Source organism: Gymnodraco acuticeps, unplaced genomic scaffold (assembly GCF_902827175.1).
Source record: "Gymnodraco acuticeps unplaced genomic scaffold, fGymAcu1.1, whole genome shotgun sequence".
Taxonomy (NCBI): Eukaryota; Metazoa; Chordata; class Actinopteri; order Perciformes; family Bathydraconidae; genus Gymnodraco; species Gymnodraco acuticeps.
The window spans coordinates 17,501-34,973 of NW_022990460.1; the positions used below are offsets into that span (position 1 = coordinate 17,501).

The 17,473-nt window shown below is 36.4% G+C and overlaps 1 protein-coding gene across 1 annotated transcript in view; it reads right to left on the reverse strand.

The window, feature by feature from the left end:
- LOC117552556 (bestrophin-3-like) overlaps positions 1-14,737 on the reverse strand; it is a 23,560-nt gene extending 8,823 nt beyond the window's left edge. The window contains exons 1-5 of the mRNA XM_034226132.1: positions 14,706-14,737; positions 14,144-14,289; positions 12,228-12,382; positions 5,693-5,770; positions 2,567-2,719 (exon numbers count right to left, since the gene is read on the reverse strand). Coding sequence (XP_034082023.1) covers positions 2,567-2,719; positions 5,693-5,770; positions 12,228-12,382; positions 14,144-14,289; positions 14,706-14,722 — 549 coding nt within the window. The 5' untranslated portion in view covers positions 14,723-14,737. The remainder of the gene's footprint in view (positions 1-2,566; positions 2,720-5,692; positions 5,771-12,227; positions 12,383-14,143; positions 14,290-14,705) is intronic.
- Positions 14,738-17,473: the final 2,736 nt, after the last annotated feature.

The window sequence follows — 17,473 nt, forward strand, 5'->3', positions numbered from 1 at the left end:
TAGTTGCTGCTGTAGCGGAAGTTTAGTAAAGTTATGTTTGATTAAGTACGCCAAATCTCCACCCTCCATAATGCTTCATTTGCTTGATAATTTCTAACGGCGGTGAATGACAGTTACAGTATTAAAACTGATGTTGATGTGATTTGATTGGATGGCAGTGTCCAATCAAATCGCCAGCCGCCAGCCGCCTCTGAAGGGAAGCAAGAGGCGGCTAGCTTCCCTTGGCATGGCCCTGACCAATCACAGGTTGGCAGGGGCATCACGTGGGCCTCATCTGATTGGTCAATCCCTCCATTTTTTTTCACCAAGGGAAGCTAGATTCGGCTGGCCTCCTCTCGCAACAGTGAGTGCAATCTACTGTTTCACCATAACATCTAGAGGGGCGCTGTTTGTTTCACTCTTTGTAAAATACTCAATGAGAATGGGGGAGAGCCGGGCCGGCAGCAACACACAGCAAAGGAGAATTATCGAAACAAAACAAAGTGTTTTTATTTATTTATTTAAATTATAACTACAATCCGAAAAAACAGGGGAAGCCTGGCTTCCCTTGGCCTCCGGGAGAAAACGCCACTGCCCAGCACCCGACTGGTGCTGCCGCTGCTGCGTCATGACGTCACCGTTTACATCGCTGATTTGCTCCCCAACGGCGTTACGGCGCTCACAACAACAACGGGGAACTGCGTCGGGTCGATGATCGTGTTGCTTTTAATCACACGAAGCCAGATTAAATTGAATAACGACTTCTCCAACCTTATACTTTGCTCCAGAGTGCCGTGGTTCATTGTTTATTAATGTGTTTCTGCAGCATTTACCGACCGCTGCAGTGTTGGCTGCTCTTCCACGGGAGTTTATTCTCCCGTTAGCTCCCGGTTAGCTCACATTGCTGCGGCCGCTCTAAAGTATTCACTGTCCGACTCACACAAGCAGCTGATACATATCCCCAGTTCCCCTTAGCCTAAGTGAATGTGTGTCAGTCTGAATTGACGCTGTTTGGTATCACAACGCTGTTATGAAAGTTTCTCTGGTATAAAATGGGTGATGTTAGCATAGCAACCGAAGCTAACCTGACTACTTGCTATTGCTATCCTATTGTGGCATAAATCGTTTTCTACAGGCACATTTTACCGGCGTATTTTTATTATGATTCTACTTGTGATAGTCGGACACGACAACCTGTGCAGCCCACGTATTGATTCCATCCGATAGCTGCTATAATACAAAACAACACGTCTGCCTCTCTCCACAATGATCAATAACAGTGATGGTCCAGTGATGGTCAAAGTAAGGTACAAATAAACAGAATCACACGAAGCCTGGTTAGTGTTGCCTGACTTTATAAAGTGTGTTTATAAGCACTACTGCTTGTAGGCAGGCATGACAGTCGACCCATGTTCAGGGGAGGTGGGTTTAGTTTCCTGCACGCCTCGAGAGACGTAAGCGACGCCACCTCTTAGCTCCGAAGCTTTTGCCTCTAGACCGACAATTTTTTGGAGCTGGAAGTGAACCGGATTCCGGAGCTAAGAGCCGGCGCCGCGGCGGTGTGAACAGGAAAAACCGGCGCTTTTCAACTCCAGCTTTATTGAAGTTAAAAGCATCAATCTGGTGCACTTTGAGGGCAACATGAAGAGATCTATGGATCTATGTGCTCTTTGCTTGATTCCTTCCCAGTCTAGTTTAAATATACCTGCAGGCTCTGTTTTGCCGAGGTCTTCTGGCACTTGCGTGCCGCTGAGGGGTGGTGGTGTATATAATAACAATTATTATTGTTATTATATATGTAATATTTTTGACTTTTAATTTTTAAATTTTTTTTGACTTTTAATTTTTTTGACTTTTAATTTTTCAAATGAGGGTGCAATGAACCCCCGTAGAACCGGGCCTGGTTACACATCGTTATGACATCAAGTGGCCAAAATCTGATCAGCTCATTTTCAGACAGGGTTTTATAGAAATGGATCAAAAAGAGAGAGAATCTTTGTTCCTGAAACTTTCAGAGTCTCTTTCCACAGAGGGGACACATGTTGATGTAGAAGAGACATGAAGAAGAGGGGACACATGTTGATGTAGAAGAGACATAAAGAAGAGGGGACACATGTTGATGTAGAAGAGACATGAAGAAGAGGGGACACATGTTGATGTAGAAGAGACATGAAGAAGAGGGGACACATGTTGATGTAGAAGAGACATGAAGAAGAGGGGACACATGTTGATGTAGAAGAGACACGAAGAAGAGGGGACACATGTTGATGTAGAAGAGACATGAAGAAGAGGGGACACATGTTGATGAAGAAGAGACATGAAGAAGAGGGGACACATGTTGATGAAGAAGAGACATGAAGAAGAGGGGACACATGTTGATGTAGAAGAGACATGAAGAAGAGGGGACACATGTTGATGAAGAAGAGACATGAAGAAGAGGGGACACATGTTGATGTAGAAGAGACATGAAGAAGAGGGGACACCTGTTGATGAAGAAGAGACATGAAGAAGAGGATTTTTCACAATAGGTGACCTTAGTTTAAATAAAGACTTGTTGATAAAGAAATACATAAAACATCTTGTTTACCTTGAGCCAGCCGGAGTAGAAGAAGAACTGCAGCAGCGTGAAGACGGGGACGTAGATGTCGAGGTCGTGCCCCTGGTGACCCTGCGCCGGGTCCAGGAACTGACGACCAATCAGACAGGCGAAGAAGAACGTGTAGACGGCGAGGGTGACGACCTGAAGAGAGAGTACCAAGAGTCAAGGCTTTTATTGTCACGGTGAAGATCTGAGTTCACAGGCTCCTCCAACAGAGCAACACAAAAACACAGTGCAAAGAATACAGATACAATATAAATGAAATAGTGCAAGAATCGTCTGTTTACAAGTCATTGGAATATTGACACACTGGAAATAATGCTGCTCCAAAAACAAGCTAAAGAATAATGAAATCAATCTGCCAATAGAACAAGTGAAAATGTTCTTGATAAGATGTCTCGAAATGAGAAGAGATATTTAGATACATCTTGTAATCAGCAGGAGAACTCATTTTGAACTATATTATTCCAGAATCAGGAAATGTCGTGTTACAAAATAAGCCGCGAATGCTCAAAAGTTTTCTGTTCTCTGATGTTAGTCGGTGATTTTCTAATAAATACGTAAAGAAATATGTGTTTCATCTGAGATACGACTCAAAGTAAGATAATTTGACTCGTCTAAAAACACGACCTGATATCTCACTGCAGCACATACTTGCCAACCCTCCCGATTTCATTGCCCTCTCCCGGTTTCCTCCCGGGGTTATATTTCTCCCGATTTCTGACCAAATCAGATTTACTCAGGACTGTTTCCACTCGGACTTTAATACAGGGACACCATTGTTTGGTTTCCATGGTAGCACGTCTCTTCAGTAGCGCGCGCAACAGAAAGTCTGAGAGGGTGAGGAAGAGAGTCACATAAAACAGAACAACTCGACCCTCTGCTCACTCCTTTCCTAAAATACAGGTCCAGCCCACTATGCTCCATCAAGGATGTGCTTCAGGCCGCAAGGCAGTGCACTTACAACTAGGCATGTTAATGTTAATCTAATACTGCTCCGGCGACCGCCCCCCCCCCCCCCCCCCCCCCCGCGGTGGTTTTGAAATGCTCCCGATTTCTGAGGTCTCAAGGTTGGCAAGTATGCTGCAGTGTGACTCCTGAAGCTATTATGTCTCAGGTGGAGAGACACATTCTCATATTAGACACATGTGCTGGGCAGGATTTAGAGTTTTTGTCGTGTACACTGGAAAAAATGCTGCTCCAAAAACAAGTAAATATATAATAAAACAAGGTGTTTTTGCCTTTAATAAGTGAACAAATCTGCCAATAGAACAAGAACAAAATGGCTTGGTGAGATGTCTTGAAGTAAAGAAGTGGATAATTAGATAAATGAGATCTTGTATTTAGCTGGGAAAACTTATTTTGAACTATATTTAACCAGAATTAGGGAATTTGTAACAAAAAAAGCCAGAAATGCTTATAAATAAATACATTTCCTAATAAATATGTATGTGTTTCGTCTGAGATACGACTCAAAGTCAGATGATTTGACTCGTCTAAAAACACGACCTGATATCTCACTGCAGTGTGACTCCTGAAGCTATTATGTCTCAGCTGGAGAGACTCATTCTGATATTAGACACAGATACCCGGCAGGATTTAGAGTTTTTGTATAAGTTGCAAACAGATGTTAAAATAAGAGGTAGTAAAATAATGAGTTATATTGGTGAGAAATGAGTTAGTATCCCCAAAAATGACTTTGTATTTCAAAATACTGACCTAGTATATCTAAATATGATCTCAGTTTTGTAAAATAAATGACTTAGTGGAGGAAAGGGGACTTACTATCCTAAAATACTGACTTAGTATCTCAATATAATGACTTAGTATCCCACAAAATGTCTTTGTATTTAAAAAAAACCTCTTAATATTGTTACGTGCCGCAGTTGGTGCTTTTGTGTGTGTTTCTCTCTCTCTCCCTGATTGTCTCCAATCAGCGCTTCCATAAAGGACCTGAGGAAGGCTGCATGGCGTCTCTCCTTCTCCTCTGGCTGCATGTGTGCAGCCTGTGTTACGTAGTGTCGTGTCGTGTCTCTGTGTGAGGCCTAGTTTAACCTGTGTATTGCCAATTGTTAGGAGATGTGCTCCAGTGTGTCTTTGTGTATTGTTTTACGTCACTTTCTTTTGAAAGAAAGTTGTCCTTAGTTAATTTACTTTTTTATTAATTAAAACCTCACTTTGTGGCTTCAGCCTTCAGGTTCCTCTCCTTTTTCTCTCGGCCGGTTATTTTGTGTGTCGTTACCTCCCTTTGTACCCTAGCTTTAGAAGGAAACGTAACAATATTGTGAAATACGTACTTAGTATCTCAAAACACTGACTTAAAGGTCACCTATCATGCTATTTTTAGGCAATAGCATAGGTTGCAGATATATAAAAAACATGTCTATGAAGTGTTTTGCTGATTTGGGGATAAAGCTTTAAAGAGGAGGGGCTGAGCTCATGTCCCTCTACTCACATAAAGCTTTAAAGAGGAGGGGTCTGAGCTCATGCGGGACCTGGCAGCTACTGTCTAAACTAAATGCTGCCGTGATGAAACAGTCTGGAGCTCAAAGGCTTTCTCTCTTGCCGGTTATACCACAAGGTGAGTTCCTTTTTACTTCCTGCTTCTTCACACACATGCTCTCCAGTACAGGTTAGCTCTGAGCGTTAGCGATGCTAATGTAAACACCGACCATATTACATCCAAAACAGTCGGGCATTGTTTCTGATAGCAACGTTTCTGATTGGGCCGTGGGTCCACATTTCAGATATTACGTCATATCGGACATAATCTGGATCAGCTCCGTTGTTCCCCGTTTTTAGAGATTTGGGTACGGACGAAAAGAGAGAGGGGTTTATTTTATGACACTGCGTGAGTTCCCCGACACACCGGGGACACATTGATGTAGAGAAGACATCAACAAGTGCATTTTGCACGATAGGTCCCCTTTAAAGTTCTGGTGTTTATCAGTCTGATGATCTGAGAGAGGAAGATGCTCTTCTCTGAACTTCCTCTTCCTCTCTCTCTGAGATCCAGTTACAGTGATGATGATGATGATGATGACTTTAATCTCCTGAGCTGCATCCGCTCTAAACCAATCACAGAGACAGATGGATGTTATAATAGAGAGAGACCTGAGTGTAGACGAGTGGGATGCCGACCCAGTCGTATCCGAACAGCGTCGCACACCAAGTCCTGAACACGTTCATCTCCTGAAACACAAGGGTTACAACAGGAAGTGCATTTATAACAATTTCGAGTTAGCGTCCCAAAAGATGACCTAGGATATCAAAATATCGTCTTTTTTTGTAAGATAATGACTTAGTGGTTATAAAAGGGAATTACAATTTCAAAATAATGACTTAGTATCTCAAAATAATGATTTAATATCTCAGAATAATGACTTAATATCTCAAAATAATGACTTAATATCTCAGAATAATGACTTAATATCTCAAAATAATGACTTAGTATCTCAAAATAATGATTTAATATCTCAAATAATGACTTAGTATCTCAAAATAATGACTTAATATCTCAAAATAATGACTTAATATCTCAAAATAATGACTTAGTATCTCAAAATAATGACTTAGTATCTCAAAATAATGACTTAGTATCTCAAAATAATGACTTAGTATCTCAAAATAATGACTTAATATCTCAGAATAATGACTTAATATCTCAAAATAATGACTTAATATCTCAAAATAATGACTTAATATCTCAAAATAATGACTTAGTATCTCAAAATAATGACTTAATATCTCAAAATAATGACTTAGTATCTCAAAATAATGACTTAATATCTCAAAATAATGACTTAGTATCTCAAAATAATGACTTAATATCTCAGAATAATGACTTAATATCTCAAAATAATGACTTAATATCTCAAAATAATGACTTAATATCTCAAAATAATCACTTAGTATCTCAAATAATGACTTAGTATCTCAAAATAATGACTTAATATCTCAAAATAATGACTTAATATCTCAGAATAATCACTTAGTATCTCAGAATAATGACTTAATATCTCAGAATAATCACTTAGTATCTCAAATAATCACTTAGTATCTCAAATAATCACTTAGTATCTCAGAATAATCACTTAGTATCTCAGAATAATCACTTAGTATCTCAGAATAATGACTTAATATCTCAAAATAATGACTTAGTATCTCAAAATAATGACTTAGTATCTCAAAATAATGACTTAATATCTCAAAATAATGACTTAGTATCTCAAAATAATGACTTAATATCTCAAAATAATGACTTAATATCTCAAATAATGACTTAATATCTCAAAATAATGACTTAGTATCTCAAAATAATGACTTAATATCTCAAAATAATGACTTAATATCTCAAAATAATGACTTAATATCTCAAAATAATGACTTAGTATCTCAAAATAATGACTTAATATCTCAAAATAATGACTTAGTATCTCAAAATAATGACTTAATATCTCAAAATAATGACTTAATATCTCAAAATAATGACTTAATATCTCAAAATAATGACTTAGTATCTCAAAATAATGACTTAATATCTCAAAATAATGACTTAGTATCTCAAATAATGACTTAATATCTCAAAATAATGACTTAATATCTCAAAATAATGACTTAGTATCTCAAAATAATGACTTAATATCTCAAAATAATGACTTAATATCTCAAAATAATGACTTAATATCTCAAAATAATGACTTAATATCTCAAAATAATGACTTAGTATCTCAAAATAATGACTTAATATCTCAAAATAATGACTTAAAATCAATAATGACTTAATATCTCAAAATAATGACTTAATATCTCAAAATAATGACTTAATATCTCAAAATAATGACTTAATATCTCAAAATAATCACTTAGTATCTCAAATAATGACTTAATATCTCAAAATAATGACTTAATATCTCAAAATAATGACTTAATATCTCAAAATAATGACTTAATATCTCAAAATAATGACTTAATATCTCAAAATAATGACTTAATATCTCAAAATAATGACTTAATATCTCAAAATAATGACTTAATATCTCAGAATAATCACTTAGTATCTCAAAATAATGACTTAATATCTCAGAATAATGACTTAATATCTCAAAATAATGACTTAATATCTCAAAATAATGACTTAATATCTCAGAATAATGACTTAATATCTCAAAATAATGACTTAATATCTCAGAATAATCACTTAGTATCTCAGAATAATGACTTAGTATCTCAGAATAATGACTTAGTATCTCAAAATAATGACTTAATATCTCAAAATAATGACTTAATATCTCAGAATAATCACTTAGTATCTCAGAATAATGACTTAATATCTCAGAATAATCACTTAGTATCTCAAATAATCACTTAGTATCTCAGAATAATGACTTAGTATCTCAGAATAATGACTTAATATCTCAGAATAACGACTTAGTATCTCAAATAACGACTTAGTATCTCAGAATAATGACTTAGTATCTCAGAATAATGACTAAGTATCTCAGAATAACGACTTAGTATCTCAAATAACGACTTAGTATCTCAGAATAATGACTAAGTATCTCAGAATAATGACTAAGTATCTCAGAATAATGACTTAGTATCTCAGAATAATGACTTAGTATCTCAGAATAATGACTTAGTATCTCAGAATAATGACTTAATATCTCAGAATAATCACTTAGTATCTCAGAATAATCACTTAGTATCTCAGAATAATCACTTGGTATCTCAGAATAATCACTTAGTATCTCAAATAATCACTTAGTATCTCAAATAATCACTTAGTATCTCAAATAATCACTTAGTATCTCAGAATAATCACTTGGTATCTCAGAATAATCACTTAGTATCTCAGAATAATCACTTAGTATCTCAGAATAATCACTTAGTATCTCAAATAATCACTTAGTATCTCAGAATAATGACTTAGTATCTCAGAATAATCACTTAGTATCTCAGAATAATCACTTAGTATCTCAGAATAATCACTTAGTATCTCAGAATAATCACATAGTATCTCAGAATAATCACTTAGTATCTCAGAATAATCACTTAGTATCTCAGAATAATCACTTAGTATCTCAGAATAATCACATAGTATCTCAGAATAATCACTTAGTATCTCAGAATAATCACTTAGTATCTCAGAATAATCACTTAGTATCTCAGAATAATCACTTAGTATCTCAGAATAATCACTTAGTATCTCAAATAATCACTTAGTATCTCAGAATAATGACTTAGTATCTCAGAATAATCACTTAGTATCTCAGAATAATCACTTAGTATCTCAGAATAATCACTTAGTATCTCAGAATAATCACATAGTATCTCAGAATAATCACTTAGTATCTCAGAATAATCACTTAGTATCTCAGAATAACGATTTAGTATCTCAGAATAACGATTTAGTATCTCAGAATAACGATTTAGTATTTCAGAATAACGACTTAGTATTTCAGAATAACGACTTAGTATCTCAGAATAACGACTTAGTATCTCAGAATAACGACTTAGTATTTCAGAATAACGACTTAGTATCTCAGAATAACGATTTAGTATCTCAGAATAACGACTTAGTATCTCAGAATAACGATTTAGTATCTCAGAATAACGATTTAGTATCTCAGAATAACGATTTAGTATCTCAGAATAACGATTTAGTATCTCAGAATAACGATTTAGTATCTCAGAATAACGATTTAGTATTTCAGAATAACGATTTAGTATCTCAGAATAACGATTTAGTATCTCAGAATAATCACATAGTATCTCAGAATAATCACTTAATATCTCAGAATAATCACTTAATATCTCAGAATAATGACTTAATATCTCAAAATAATCACTTAGTATCTCAAATAATGATTTAGTATCTCAGAATAATGACTTAGTATCTCAGAATAATCACTTAGTATCTCAGAATAATCACATAGTATCTCAGAATAATCACTTAGTATCTCAGAATAATCACATAGTATCTCAGAATAATCACTTAGTATCTCAGAATAATCACATAGTATCTCAGAATAACGATTTAGTATCTCAGAATAACGATTTAGTATCTCAGAATAACGACTTAGTATCTCAGAATAACGATTTAGTATCTCAGAATAACGATTTAGTATCTCAGAATAACGATTTAGTATCTCAGAATAACGATTTAGTATCTCAGAATAACGATTTAGTATCTCAGAATAACGACTTAGTATCTCAGAATAACGATTTAGTATCTCAGAATAACGACTTAGTATCTCAGAATAATGACTTAATATCTCAAAATAATCACTTAGTATCTCAAATAATCACTTAGTATCTCAGAATAATGATTTAGTATCTCAGAATAACGATTTAATATCTCAGAATAACGATTTAGTATCTCAGAATAACGATTTAGTATCTCAGAATAACGATTTAGTATCTCAGAATAATCACTTAGTATCTCAAATAATGATTTAGTATCTCAGAATAATCACTTAGTATCTCAGAATAATCACATAGTATCTCAGAATAATCACTTAGTATCTCAGAATAATGACTTAATATCTCAAAATAATCACTTAGTATCTCAAATAATCACTTAGTATCTCAGAATAATGATTTAGTATCTCAGAATAATCACTTAGTATCTCAGAATAATCACATAGTATCTCAGAATAATCACTTAGTATCTCAGAATAATCACTTAGTATCTCAGAATAATCACTTAGTATCTCAGAATAATCACTTAGTATCTCAGAATAATCACTTAGTATCTCAAATAATGACTTAGTATCTCAGAATAATCACTTAGTATCTCAGAATAATGACTTAGTATTAGTTAAAGGGACTTATTATTTCAAATCAATTACTTAATATTGTGAAGATCTGACTTAGTATCTCAAAATTATGACCTAGATTCTTTAAATAAAACGTTTTCAAACATCCTAATCTTTGCCTGTAAAGCATGTTGAAGTACATTTTGATTTGCTCTTAAGGTCAAGTTTTCATCTTATTTGTGTCTTAACTGGTGGGGAAGCTCCCCCGCAGTGTTTCTGATTGGAGGATCGGACCCTCCCTCTCATGTTCCAACATGTCAGCAGTGTGGGATCACAGAACAACAGATTACTGCCTCGGAGGCTTTAAATGTCTGTGAGGCTGAATGCCATTTGGTCTCTGCTGGATTTATTTATGAGCTAATGAGACAGGAGCAGCAGGGGATGGAAAGTACTTTCATTCAAGTAGTGTACTTTTTACTTTACTTGAGTATTCACATGTTATGCGGCTTAATGGGATTCTCAGGGGAAAATATTGTCCTTTTTTAAAATCGGAAACATTTCAGAAAGTTTGTAAAACATGATGAAACTTGTGTAAAAAAAGGCCATCAAATACGTGTAAAGTGTCGGAAACAACATTCGAAATGTCAGAAAAGTTAATTAATTTTTTTTTAAAAAGTCTACCAAGTTTTGTTCAAATATGTAAAAAAATTCTTATGTATAAATTATATTTTAAATGTAAAGAAAAATCATGAAATGTCAAGAAATTCAAATAAGATTCTTTAAGGCGAGACACGGCATCGTTTTTCAAGCACTGGTCAATTTTGAGATTTTGTGCTATTTTGATTCTATAACATTCTTTCAGGCTTTTGGAAGGAAAACGTACAAAATACACATTTAAGTGTTTATTTCTCCTAAATTCACCAAAAGTTAGCATTCTAACGTAACATAAAGTACCGCGACCGCGAACATGAAATACCTTCACGGAGTGCGTCGAGGCGCAAGCTGTCATCCAAAGAACAGAGGGTTTAGCTAGCTGCAATCTTTAAAGGTCGTTTTCTCAAAATGAGTTTTTTCTCCTACTCTGAGTTCGAAATTTCAACTTCAGTAGCACGTACATACACCAAACCTTCCAGTTATATTCCTATCAATATTATGAAGGCTTTTACAGAAGGGTTTGTTCATATATCATTCATAGCCTGAGTTATACAACATTGTATACCTAAAAACATGGCGAAAATTGATATTTTAGGGCTGTTGACAGTATTTTCTGATTTATGGAGTGATAAAAAGAGATATCCAATATCCCTTCTGTACAAGCCTTAGATACTAATATGACTACAAAATGAAACAAGAATATTGAACCTGGCTTTATCCAAAGTTCAGATTTCGATTCCTGAAATGTGTTAAAATATGTGCATATTTAATGAGATAATGGATAATTTGCATATTTAAACATGCTATTTCAGAAAACTTGTAATACAAAAAACAATTGCCTTATTGTAAGTAATTAACTGGAGAAATTTCTAGCTGATACCTTTAAGTAAAAAAAAAAAGGACCCTATTCACCTGGGGTGTCTCGCCTTAAATGTTCTTGAAAATATGTGGAAAATTTTCAAATTAAATGAAAAATGGCAGAAAAAACTTTTACAAAATATGTCAAATATTCCTTACATTTTTTTGAAAAATGTCCCGAGAAGTTTCTGAAGACATATCCGAATAACATGTGTAGTTTTCTGTAAAAATGTCCATAAAATCTGTGAAAAATGTCATTAAAATATAATAAACATGTCTGCAAATAAATGTGAAATATGTGAACTACGTATTTCAACATAATGCAGCAGTAATATGAACCAGGAGCAGCATGTTTAATAATAAAACTGTGTAGTCACTTGATGAATCAGCTGCAGGTCGATGCTGTCCTTGATGCGTCCTTCCTCTCGAGCTTTGACGGCCAGATTAGAGAACCAGACCACGGGGATCCAGTATTTGAGGTGAGGAGAGCGGATGTTCTCGTACACCTTCCTCTCCTCTGGAGTCATGAACCCTGCGGGGACAACAGAACTAACTCTGATGCAGCGGGGAAGAAGTATGCAGACCCTTTAAGTTAAAGGTGGGGTAGGTAATTTTGGAGAAAGCAGCTCGAGTGCGCTAGAATTTGAAAATACACAACCGGAAGAAATCTGCCACTTGCTCACAGAGCTCCTCCTCCAACACACAGGAACGCGCACATGACCAATGAGGGAACGAGATGAGTTTGTGCCCAGATGGAAGGCTGACAGGCAGGTAGGCCATCCAGTTACTTTAGCCGGGCCGGCTCAGATGAATGGTCGTGCTTTTTACAGCACCACGGCTTCCACAGATTACATTTTTGTATGGATTTATCAAAGCATTTCATATATTCATTGCTATCGGGATGTTAAGAGCATTCCATGGAATATAACAACAAGCGTATCTCGAGCCGGTTTCTCAAACGTACCTACCCCACCTTCAGTGGTGGTTCTAGACCAATTTGACTGGGGGGCCAGTTATTTTCTGAGGGGGGCACAATAAATGCAGCACGAAAAAGAGAACTAGACAGTATGAAGTAATTGCGCATAAGAAAACAATGCAATACAGTTATTGGTATTTGTTTCAGTACACTTATTTATTTCAGATAGATCTTGTTATTACTGTTAGCTTCAGCTTAAGTTATAGTGCAATGTTTGCACTAACACCATATTTATATAAAAATAAAGGCAATGAACAGTTACATCTCTACTTTACATAAGGGTGTCTGCACAATCTCACATTACAGCAACAAAATCCTGCGGTTGTTGGCAAACCGAGTACCAGAAAATATACATTTAAAATAAAAAATAAAAAACCTTTTCATTGTTAGGGGGGCCACAGGGGGGTCAGAGGTCAGTGTTAGGGGGGCACTGCCCCCCCTAGAACCGCCCCTGCCCACCTTTAAAGTACTAACACCAAACTTTAAAAGTCTCCACTACAAGGAGAAGTCGTGCTATTAACAAGAACAATGATCAGTTCAATTAAGCCTACTACTTAAGGTGTGCTGTACAATATAAGCATAATAATCCAACGTTTCTCACATATTTTCTGAACCTTTTTTAAGGAATTGTTCACACATTTTAAGGATTTCTTTTCAACATTTTCACATATTTTTTGGAATGCTTTTTCAGACACGCTTTGTAAATGTTTAAGAACAATTTTCTGACATATTTCACATATTTATTGAAAGGTTTTCTGATATTTTTCAGGCCTATTTTGTGTTTTTTAAGGAAATTGTTCTACTTTTTGAATAAAAATTCACAAAAATGTCCAAATCTTTTCGTAACTTCAGAATTGTTTTATAAAAAAAAAAGTGGGGCTATTTTTTAATATTATTTGGATATTTTTCATCTAAACGAGAGGTAGAAGTCTGAGGGCTTTAACTCCTACACGAAAAACACTAATATATAAATAGTGTATGCATTGTATTTACTTATTATGAATTTTTGGAATATTTTCTGAAAAATGTTCAGACTTTCAAATAAACCGTAAGCAACAGAAAAAGGAATAATTTTGTAACTTGTTTTTACATATTTTCTAACTTTTTCTAATTTGTAAGAAGTTTTCCTGGACTTTTTTTGAATAAATAAATTAAGGAAATCACACACTTTGAGGACATTTTTAACAACATTTTTCATATATATTTTCAAAAATGTCAGGCTGTTTGATATGATTTGGTTAATAGAAGGGAAGTGGCAGTCTGAGGCTTTAACTCGAGTTGATCCGTCCTCTTTAGAGATAATAATGAAACTCTCACCTGCCTCCACCACGTGCTCCATGGTGGGGAAGCGCTTGCAGACGGCGGTGCTGACGGAGCGGAAGATCAGCAGCGAGGTCAGGTTCACGTAACGAATCAACGTCCGGCGCAGCAGGCGGCCGTATTCATCTTTACCCTGAACACAGCTGAGGGGACAAGGCGGAGGAAATAAAATAATAAATTTGGAAAAATAAATCCTTAATAATTGTGAAAAATGATTCAAAAAAGAAAAAAACATTTCCTTAAAAAACACAAAATATGTGAAAATGTTGGGAAAAAATCCTGAAAAATGACTCGGACATATTTGAGAAATGTTCGATAATTATTATATATTATTATTATTATTATTATTTTGTTTTACTTGTATGTCTGCACCATGACACCTAGTCAAATCCCTGATAAACCTGTTTCTGATTCTGATTTAAATTATTATATGATCATTTGACACGACAGAAATCAAGCCGGGTAAAAAACAAATCCACCAAAATCAATACTGAACGCTGGCAGGAAATATATATTGTAAATAACTAAAAGTGTGTACTCTCCTACAGAGAGTTTGTACCTGGAGATGAGGAACATGAGGCGGTCCGGCCACGGAAGATTAACAAACTGATTCCACCATCGATTCACCACCAGAGTCACATAGAAGCCTGAAGAACCAACACAGCAATATTGAAGGAAAAGGGTTCATATTAGTATTTAGTGGATTTTTGTTTACTTCCGGAACATAGTGACATCACTACAGAACACTTGTGCTCCTATTGGCTAGCGCTCCAACACATTGTACGTGATAGACTAATGCTGCGTTCACACCAGACGCGATGCGATGTTTGGGGGCGGCGCGATTTCATGTAAAAAAAAAAAAAAATGCAATGTAAAGTCAATGCAGAGACGCAGATTCGCTCCGACGGCTCGCATGAAGCGGAGGACGCGAATTCCGCGGCGCGATTGAGGCGATTGAAGGGGGCCGCGACAAACGCTCTAGTTAAAAAATTTCAACTCGAGCGTCATATTCGCGTGACGCGATCTCACGGTAGCCAATCAGCGGTGAGGATCTCAGCCTGCCGTCACTGACGTTCAACCAGAAAACATCAGCCGTTAGCTGTTAGCACTCAGAGCTCACAGCTCCTCATATCTGTTCAGAAACTAGACAGAAGTTAAACAAGTACAAACCACAGACTGCCTGTGTCATGGCGAATACAGTCGCTGGTTTATTTCTGTCTGTAGGCCGTTGTTGTGAGTGTGGACGGTCGCTGGAGCATATACTGTGTTAGCTTAGCCGATCTCCATTCAGAAAACACGCATTTTTAAAAGTGTCTCGCCTGCCGTCTGTCTGCAGACTTGTCAAAGCATTAATTCATGGTTTTAACTAACCGGTATCAGTATGTTGTTACTTTGGCATCATTTTGAAACGTGTATTACAATTAAATCACGGTCAGATATGTTCATTTTATTGTAGTTGTAGCCCCCGAGCCAGCGCGTCTTGTTTGAATGATGCGAGTAAACACAGCTGACAGCCGCGGTGAAACTCGAGCGATTAGAGCGAAGCGAATATTCGCATCGCGTCCGGTGTGAACGCAGCATAAGGGGCGGGACATCTCTAAGCAGGTTGACAAATACACTGCATAGTGATATACACCTGAACATCAGCAGGAGAGGACTCTTTAAAGTAGAGACACTACATACTGATATACACCTGAACATCAGCAGGAGGGGACTCTTTAAAGTAGAGACACTACATACTGATATACACCTGAACATCAGCAGGAGAGGACTCTTTAAAGTAGAGACACTACATACTGATATACACCTGAACATGAGCAGGAGAGGACTCTTTAAAGTAGAGACACTACATACTGATATACACCTGAACATCAGCAGGAGAGGACTCTTTAAAGTAGAGACACTACATACTGATATACACCTGAACATCAGCAGGAGAGGACTCTTTAAAGTAGAGGACACTACATACTGATATACACCTGAACATCAGCAGGAGAGGACTCTTTAAAGTAGAGACACTACATACTGATATACACCTGAACATCAGCAGGAGAGGACTCTTTAAAGTAGAGACACTACATACTGATATACACCTGAACATCAGCAGGAGAGGACTCTTTAAAGTAGAGACACTACATACTGATATACACCTAAACATCAGCAGGAGAGGACTCTTTAAAGTAGAGACACTACATACTGATATACACCTGAACATCAGCTGGAGAGGACTCTTTAAAGTAGAGAGACTACATACTGATATACACCTGAACATCAGCAGGAGAGGACTCTTTAAAGTAGAGACACTACATACTGATATACACCTGAACATCAGCAGGAGAGGACTCTTTAAAGTAGAGACACTACATACTGATATACACCTGAACATCAGCAGGAGAGGACTCTTTAAAGTAGAGACACTACATACTGATATACACCTGAACATCAGCAGGAGAGGACTCTTTAAAGTAGAGACACTACATACTGATATACACCTGAACATCAGCAGGAGAGGACTCTTTAAAGTAGAGACACTACATACTGATATACACCAGGACATCAGCAGGAGAGGACTCTTTAAAGTAGAGACACTACATACTGATATACACCTGAACATCAGCAGGAGAGGACTCTTTAAAGTAGAGACACTACATACTGATATACACCTGAACATCAGCAGGAGAGGACTCTTTAAAGTAGAGACACTACATACTGATATACACCTGAACATCAGCAGGAGAGCACTCTTTAAAGTAGAGACACTACATACTGATATACACCTGAACATCAGCAGGAGAGGACTCTTTAAAGTAGAGACACTACATACTGATATACACCTGAACATCAGCAGGAGAGGACTCTTTAAAGTAGAGACACTACATACTGATATACACCTGAACATCAGCAGGAGAGGACTCTTTAAAGTAGAGACACTACATACTGATATACACCTGAACATCAGCAGGAGAGCACTCTTTAAAGTAGAGACACTACATACTGATATACACCTGAACATCAGCAGGAGAGGACTCTTTAAAGTAGAGACACTACATACTGATATACACCTGAACATCAGCAGGAGAGGACTCTTTAAAGTAGAGACACATGTCAGCATACGTCTCTTTTAGGTTTACAGCAGTAGCAGGGTTCAGAAACAACATGTTCACTGAATCAGACTTCCTGCTTTCAGTGTTTGTTTTTCTCTAATGATCTTTCTCCATTAGCAGCTAACGAGCGAATTCAATGCCCGCTCTGTGAATCAGATAAATGTTCAATGCGGTAACAAGTTCATTATTTGTTCCAAAATGTAGTGAAGCAAAAGTACAACAG